Genomic DNA, 8,519 nt, shown 5'->3' with positions numbered 1-8,519 from the left:
GTAAGTGCATTTATTCAGCAACCACAATCGCAAACAGTTTGGCCGAAATTCATGTTTGGATTTATTACAGTTTGTTTCTGTTTGTTTGCAAATTTAGTAGCAGCAAACAGCACAAGCGACTGTATGACTATTTAATTAGAGCAGAATATGTCAGTGGAGATCGCTAAACTCCAGCACACATGTTTGTCAGGGTTTTCAGATCATCAGTGCTTTTTAGCAGCCCAGAGAGAGTGTTTATGGTTGCCAGGGTGGGAAGAATAAGTAAAACACTGGGCAGAAAGTGTATCTTTTTAAGAAAAAGCTCTGATTGGAGATTTAAACTCTTGACATGCCCCTTTAAATTGCATGTTTTTCACGGAGAGTGAACATAAGGATATAAACATCATTCTTACAAATTTTGGACCATTTTTAAAACTTTATAAAGTTCATGAAACTTAAATAACCCTCTACGGACACATTGGCAATAGAATTGCCATTGCTGGTAAATTTTGTAGTTTATTCGCCAGACTAATATATGTGTTTGTGTGTGTCTGTGTATATATACTGTATGTATACTGATCGTAGCTGATCCGTGATCCGTACGGACCAGGCCCCACGGTTCGGCACGCATGTGATCCATGGAATAATTACAAAATTGAACCATAGTAGAATGAAAGTTTATCATTTGTACGTGAATCACACTCAAGCGATTTTAAACCATTCCAGCACAAGAAGAAGAGAAAGAGCATTTAATTTGGTACTCGCACGCTGTTTTCTCTGCGCTCAGCCGCACACACACTCGTGTTTCAGACAGCGCGTGAACACCGAACTGAATCCTCTTTCGCATCTCCTTGCGTTTGAACAGACACATACACATAAAATGATGACAAAATACCCATCTCGACGATCATTTCATGTCTTAAGTGAATGAAATCAGCTGAGAAAGAAATCGGATGTGTATCATTATATTGGATCTGTGCATCAGATCTTAAAGGGACAGCAGCCTACAAATACCTTCTTCTGTCATTTAAGCCAAAAACACACTACAGGACTTTAAGCACAATTTGCAATTTAACGAGCTCGCCGACAGGTCGGGCTGTGATTAGAGGGAAATCAGTGGGTGATCAGCGCTCAGCAATCTTTGTCTGAATTACTCTACGACGCGTCAAAGAGTCTCGCAGACGCCAAACAAATATCTAGCATATCTGGACCGGTCGGCCAACTCGACATCACGTGATGTCAGGTGTCTCTACGAGCTACAGCCAATGAGAGAGCAAGACATGGGTTAAAGGGATAGTTCACCCAAAAAAGAAAATTCTGTCATCATTTACTCACCCTCATGTTGTTCCAAACCTGTATGAGTTGCTTTCTTATGTTGAACATAGAAGATATTTTGAAGATTGCTGGTAATCAAACAGTTGGTGGTTCCCATTGACTTCCATAGTAGGAAAAGAAATTACTCATTTACAGAGTAAATGATGACAGAATTTTCATTTTTGGGTGAACTATCCCTTTAAGGTCAGCAGAAGAAAAACAGCAGCAGCAACACGGCTTTAAGAAAAGTTTGGACAGAAGAAATGGAGCGAAATGTTTCATCACACAAACAGCTTGCAGCACTAATTTCTTCCCGATGTCAGTTTAAAAAAAAAAAGACTGTGTAGAGTGGTTGGGTGACAGAGTTGTTGTCAGCTGGTGTAGTGTGTGACGCTCTGTTGCGGATCGTTCACGCAGTGTCACGTAGTGTGAACACAATGACTTCAAGACAGACAGCAAGTCATGTAGTCTGAACAGCACAGCTAATCAAACAACAAAACACAGCTTTGACAAAGATTCATCTATATTTTTATTTATACAGTGAACACTATGCAGTGTTATTTTACACTAAATTATTACATTTCTGTACCTGAATACTACAACATTATTTTATTTGTAACTTTGTTCTGTTGTATTTATCTATGCTTGTAATTTGTGTATTTGTTGACTGTTCACTTTCTTTCTTAGTTAGCCTAGAAGTTTTTGCTATGGTATTGAAGAAGTAATTAACTTTAAGTAATTAATGGAAAGCAGTTACATTAAAAATGATTTACCCGGCTGACCCTGAAAAATTATCCGATCCGTGACTCAAAAACCGTAATATGGTCAGAACCGTGAGTTTTGTGATCCGTTGAACCACTAATATATAGTATATATACATGGGCGTCGGAACCATTGAATGAGGGTGGGACACAGGACCCACCCACTTTTGAAGACCAATGATATTGGACCCACCCACTTTTACCGTCTCTAATTCAGCGAATATGTGTACTTTTCAGAGCGCCGTCAGTCAAATCCATTCCACATGACGAATGCCCTAATAAATTAAACTCCATTTAGCTACAGCCTTGAATTCCACGCTGCTGCTTCCTCAAATCCATTCCACTCGGCTCAAATGCCAGGATCTCATAATAGCCAACTAGTGCACATGCTTTATCTTTAACTATTAACGTTCATTTAAGACACAAATGATTGTGTTGACGAGGAGACAGGCATTTTGACACATAACTATGTGCATGGGCGTCGGAACCATTGAATGAGGGTGGGACACAGGACCCACCCACTTTTGAAGACCAATGATATTGGACCCACCCACTTTTACTGTCTCTAATTCAGCGAATAATATGGGTACTTTTCAGAGCACTGTCAGTCAAATCCATTCCACATGACGAATGCCCTAAAAAAAATAAACTCCATTTAGCTACAGCCTTGAATTCCACGCTGCTGCTTCCTCAAACCCATTCCACTTGGCTCATTCAGAGTCCATATAAATTAAACTCCATTCCGTGTTTTCACTACTCGCACCTGCTGCACTCCCGTGACACAGCAAAGTAAACAAAGCATCAGCATCTGCTGCTCAGATACACCTAACCCTACCTGATACTTTATTTCAACTTTTCGATTATTTCCTTGATTTTAATTTTTATTGAAAACAAAAGCCTTTCCGATGTGAAAAGGGACAAGAACGAATTCGGCAAAAGGTGGATGCACACTCGGGTCGCTCGCATCAAAAACACTACGCAACCCGCATTACCACTTGCGCCACTGGAAATGTTGCTCAGCAGCCGTCTTTTGTAATGTTGTCACGTTAGTGAGCGGAGGTGAAGTAAATAGCCGCTGCCAACCAGGCGGCCTATTTGCACTTTGTGTAAATAGACACTGTTAATTAAAAGGCACCACACTACAGAAAATGGCATATACTCCAGTAAATTTTTTCTGGGGGAGGACCCACCCACATTTATTTTGCTTCCAACGCCCATGATTTTAAGTAATCATTCAATAAAGAGATCGATGAACGAGCGAGTCAGTCAGCCAGTAAAACAGAAAATGACCCTTAATTTTTAAATTCTGCGAGCGCGCGGCTCTCTGTGGAAGACAGGTGAAAGCGCGTGCTGGAGAAGTGCGTGCAGATCAGAGGTGCGCAGTAAATGAAGATGAAACAATCCCACGAATTTATGATTTCTGTTATCAGTCTACGCTTAACCCTGGCTTAATATTATAATTTAAATCGCGTTTTGATTGATCTAATTTCTGTATTTTATTATGCTGCATTAAACAAATTTCAGGGCTCTGTATAGGTCATTCCACATTAACATCTGCAACACCAGCCAATGAGATTGCTGGTTGCACATTAGTTCCGCCCACTACCGAAGAAACCGGCAGTGGCTTCTGCATGTTTTAAAAAGGCTGAATAATTTAAAATGAGCACTGGAAAATACAACAAAAAACATCATTTACATGTAGTGCGTCAGTTCTACGTGGTACAGTATGTAAGACTCTCTCTCTCTCTCTTTGTGTGTGTGAGAGAAACACAGAGCGCTCTCAGATAAGCAATGGCGAGTCGGGGTCATATACGCTGCACATCCATTGAGATGAACTGGAATAGTGCTCTTTAAAGACAGAGAGCGAAACTCTCAAGTACTCAAGAGTGTTCAAGACAAGTGAAGACGAGTAAAAAAAAAAAAATCTTACTCTTTAACTCAAACTCTAGTAAAATCTAACTATTTATTAGCCAATGGCTATTGATTGACATTATTTAATCGATTAGCATGAACATTTAGTTGCATATGCGAGTGATTTACTCGCATTGTAGAGGGTTGATAAAAAACTGAAACGGCATCTCATCCATTTAAAATATAATTATTTACACGTCTTAATTTCAACTAGGCATGGAAAAATATGGTCAAATGAACAAGTATCATTTGATTTGATTGGAAGGTAAATTTGGAAATCATTGGCATGACAAAGATATGTAATGTTATATTTTAGAAATATAGAACTCAGAGGAAGCACAGTAAAGGGAAATTAGAGAGGGCCTAGAATGGATCCTTGTGGAACACCACCAGAAATGGGTGCAGGTGATGAAGAGAAAGACTAAATGTTCATGAAAAAGCACCTACCCTTTCAATAGGAAGCAAAACACTGTAATGCAAGGCCCTGTGTGCCAAAGTACACACTTAAGGCGTTTTAACAGAATATCATGACAATGTTAAAATAGACAAACCATGAAGGACATTTGTGACCTTCAGCAAAGCTTAAAACACGAAAACCTAATTTAAATGTATCTGACAACATAACCTTCTCTCAACATCTTCTGAGATGAAAGGTAATTTGGTGATGGGTCAGTAATTATTCTATACAGTGAGGTCAAGATGAGAATCTTTCAATAAAGGCTGTACAATGGCTTCTTTAAAACTAACTGGAACTGCAGACATTTCACCTCTCCCAGAAGGCCCAGGAGCCTCAGCGGCAAATTACATGCAATGCCTGCAAATCATATACAATATCCTGAAAACTGGGCATGAGAGAGAAGCCCTGCTTCCAGTATTAAGAGCTTTTTATTGGTGATTTCTTCAAAAGTTGTCAGACGATATACATTTGCCATTGAATGAACCAACCCTGCTAACACCGCTTATGAGCAAGCAAACGAAAAAGAGAAGTCAGGACAGCTTTAAGTTTTGGTGTTAATGTCATTTAAATTGGCTGACTATCAAAGGAGCAACTCTATTCATGTACTTCATCGTGATGAGGCATATAATCTCACAATGTATTATTTACTTTTTTACTTTGTCATTTAGCAGACGCTTTTATCCAAAGCGACTATCAGTAATCCTAAAAAAATAACACTGAGCCAAACACACATGCTAAAATAACAACAATTACTGACACATAATAAGAAATGGTTATAAAAAACTGAAACAGAAGTGAAACAAGTAGTAGGAAAGAGGAGAAATAAAAAGCTTTATTTCTTATCCTTTGCCGGTGTCCTGCCCGCTGGAGTCGCACGCTAGAGTCGATGCTCTTTACACTCTTCGGTCTTACCACGACCGCAGCCGCGGTAAACTAAGCTTCTATATTAGTTTAACAAAACTCAAATTGAATTTATATATTTATATATATATATATATATTATATTATATATGCATTACTGTATGTAGTGATATTGGTGTGATGCTTCCCCCCTGAAATGAGTTTTTTTGCAGGGAACAAACCCATAGACAGTAGAGCTATTTATTATAGCTTTGATCATAGAGCAGATGCCATCAAAAGCATCCCTAAAAAGGTGAGCAGTCAATAAGTATGACAGGGTAACTATCATCTGGGAAATTATTTAGGATATTCCACATGAAGACACTGATTGAGAATGTGTAAAGCTGTGGGAGGGTGGGACTAATGCCGAGTAGTGAACAACATAGGACAAAAAATGAGACCTGTCCTGGATTTTCTGAACTATGAATTTTAAAAGGTTGTGAAACCCTGTAACACATTTTCAGAAGTTAACAGATATATACAGGTTGCACATCACTGAAAACAATGAATAGCACTCATTGCGTTTATGATTAAAGAAAAAGGTGGGGTTTGTTCTTCCGGTTTGAAAAGAAAATTTGAAGCAGCGTAAGAAAATGTGAAGTATATGCATAAACTCAGAGTTGTGACTGGCTGGAGAGTACGTGTCTACATCATTGTTAATGGGAAATAACTTTTTCAGTCCAATAACTGTGTTGGCGCATAATTCAAATGTTAATCGTTGGATTAATCAACCAATCAAAAATATAAACAATAGAAAAAATAATTATTAGCAGCCCTAAAACAACAATGGATCTCTGCATCGTATCTTGTGTAAATTCAGCAAATAAATAAATAAAACAAGCAAATGAAACGATAACTCACATGTATCTGGTCCACTGATGCCATGTCTTAAGTCAAGAGAATTATAAATCATCTTATAACAGGCGTCCAAAACTGACTTCCGGAAAAGAGGAGTAACCAATGACATTTGAGGTTACAATTAAAACAGCAAGCTCCGCCCCACGACTGACAAAAATAAAAGTGTTCGCGCGAGCAGGTGAGGGAAGATCGAGCACAAGGATGTGGGGAATGATCATGCGCGCGCGAGGGCTTGTATTTGCGCACAGAGGACGTCACGCGCGCGCGAGGGTTTGAAATGAGCTCGCGGGCTCCCGTTTCCTCGCGTGTAAATCTGTTTTCCTCTCGCGGAAGTGATTTACCGCGCACGCCAGCATCAGTGCTGCGCTCGGTTATTAATGGCATAGGATTGCCGCCATAGATATCACTCAAAAGAACGTCTTTTTGCAAACCAGACATTAGTGGAGCATGGAAAGCCAGGTGTGCTTCTCATATAACCTCTGCTGGCAAACAAGTGGCAAAACATGTTCTTTTAATGGCAAAAGAGTAAGAACTGATTTTTGTATTTTTTTTAAAAATCTGAGATTTGTGTACATCTGCTGGTTTTGAAAAAATCTTAATGTCAGTCTGTAATGACCCAAGTTATTAATGAATAAATTATGGACATTTCAGGCTTTTCTCCTCTCTCTCTATTCCACAGGGCATTGGTGACTTGACTCTGACTTACCAGTGCTTTAAACTGGCCTTGGCTTTTCACAATAACCACGGTGAAGCTTACAATAACTTGGCCATGTTGGAGCTACGGAAAGGCCGCATCGAGCAGGTCAGTTTAGTCTCTCAATAACTAATGTCATCACAATACTTTTTCCTTAAGAAAAATTTACATGTACTGTTTTGTATATTTTCAAATTAATGAATACTGAATTCAATCCAGAGATTCTGAATCAGTATCAAAATGATTTGAAAATGTCAGTATATGTGTGGGGTATTGTTAAAGTTTTTTTTGAAATTTGCTGTTTTTAATCCAGAAATAGGTAATTTGTCTGATTCATAAAGTTTCACAAGATTACTGAATTCTACACGCTCACAAATGCTCCCGTTATAACAAAAAAGCACAGGCACCGTGTAAATAAGAGATTGATTGTTCAGTGTGTAGTTAGTCATTGATTATAACAGGAGTTTTCACGTGAGTGATCTCGGTCAGTTGTGCTATAAAGGGAGCATCCTTTTGATTTGAAAATCTGTCAGTATATGTGAGGGGTATTGTTAAAGTTTTTTGCAAAATTTGCTGTTTTTAATCCAGAAATAGGTAATTTGTCTGATTCGTAAAGTTTCACAAGATTACTGAATTCTACACGCTCACAAATGCTCCCGTTATAACAAAAAAGCACAGGCACCGTGTAAATAAGACATTGATTGTGCAGTGTGTAGTTAGTCATTGATTATAACAGGAGTTTTCACGTGAGTGATCTCGGTCAGTTGTGCTATAAAGGGAGCATCCTTTGTTCAGTTTCTCTGTGTAGTCCATTCACAGTGTAATTGCAGGAGTGAATCTGCTAAACTGTTCTGAAAGTCTTTGCTATGATTGTCAGTGATAACTGTGGCAATGGACAGAACAAAACCATGACGAATCAATGTCAAAATAAAGCTGTGCATTAAGTGATGCAGAATAAACTTACAGCAGTAACAAGTCTGTGTTGGCTGAATATATTTAGCAGCTTCTACAGTTAAAGATCAAACTTAAAGCCTCTTTTTGACGTGTCCTAAAAAATTTGAGATTTTAAATTAAATCTAAAAATATTTAAATGTATTTAATGCATTATTATTTCATTATTAAAGCATTAATAATTTTAATTTGTAGTTAACTAGTTAACAAAGTTAAATAATTAACCCTACTAGGCAGTTGGTGTCTGGTCTTTATTTATTTATTAAACGACATGAGACTTTGAGATTTCTTACACTTGCTAAACTTTATACTTCAGTGCAGTAAAGTAGTAAAATTTGTTTTAATAGTTGTCATTTTATAATACATCCAAAAGCAAAACGTGATGAGAACTAGGTAGTCTTTGTCAGCTTTCTCGCCCTTGATGAGTTTGCATGCAAAATAAATAAACAATCTACAGCAAAAGAAACAGCAATGTTTGAATGATTCACTATTATACAAACAAAGCAAATGAAGATAAATCTATTTGTAAATTCACCAGTGTGAAAGAATGTTTAGCGTTTAAGATTGATATACATAAGATATACAGTATAATTTTGATACTTCAGCAAATCAGAAAAAGTTGGGATGTTTTGTGAAATGCAATGAATTAAGAATCTGTGATTTGTTAATTCTCTTTAACTTTTATTTAATTGAC

General features: G+C 37.8%; 1 protein-coding gene across 1 annotated transcript in view; it reads left to right on the top strand.

The window, feature by feature from the left end:
- The window catches only part of LOC107677678 (tetratricopeptide repeat protein 8-like), a gene marked incomplete at its 3' end in the record, with an annotated part of 11,527 nt that extends 4,545 nt beyond the window's left edge, over positions 1-6,982 (top strand). The window contains exon 9 of the mRNA XM_016472679.1: positions 6,832-6,982. Coding sequence (XP_016328165.1) covers positions 6,832-6,982 — 151 coding nt within the window. The remainder of the gene's footprint in view (positions 1-6,831) is intronic.
- Between the last annotated feature and the right edge of the window lie 1,537 nt (positions 6,983-8,519).

Source organism: Sinocyclocheilus anshuiensis, unplaced genomic scaffold, assembly GCF_001515605.1.
Source record: "Sinocyclocheilus anshuiensis isolate Anshui unplaced genomic scaffold, SAMN03320099.WGS_v1.1 scaffold929, whole genome shotgun sequence".
Taxonomy (NCBI): domain Eukaryota; kingdom Metazoa; phylum Chordata; class Actinopteri; order Cypriniformes; family Cyprinidae; genus Sinocyclocheilus; species Sinocyclocheilus anshuiensis.
This window is presented reverse-complemented; position numbering and strand designations above follow the sequence as displayed.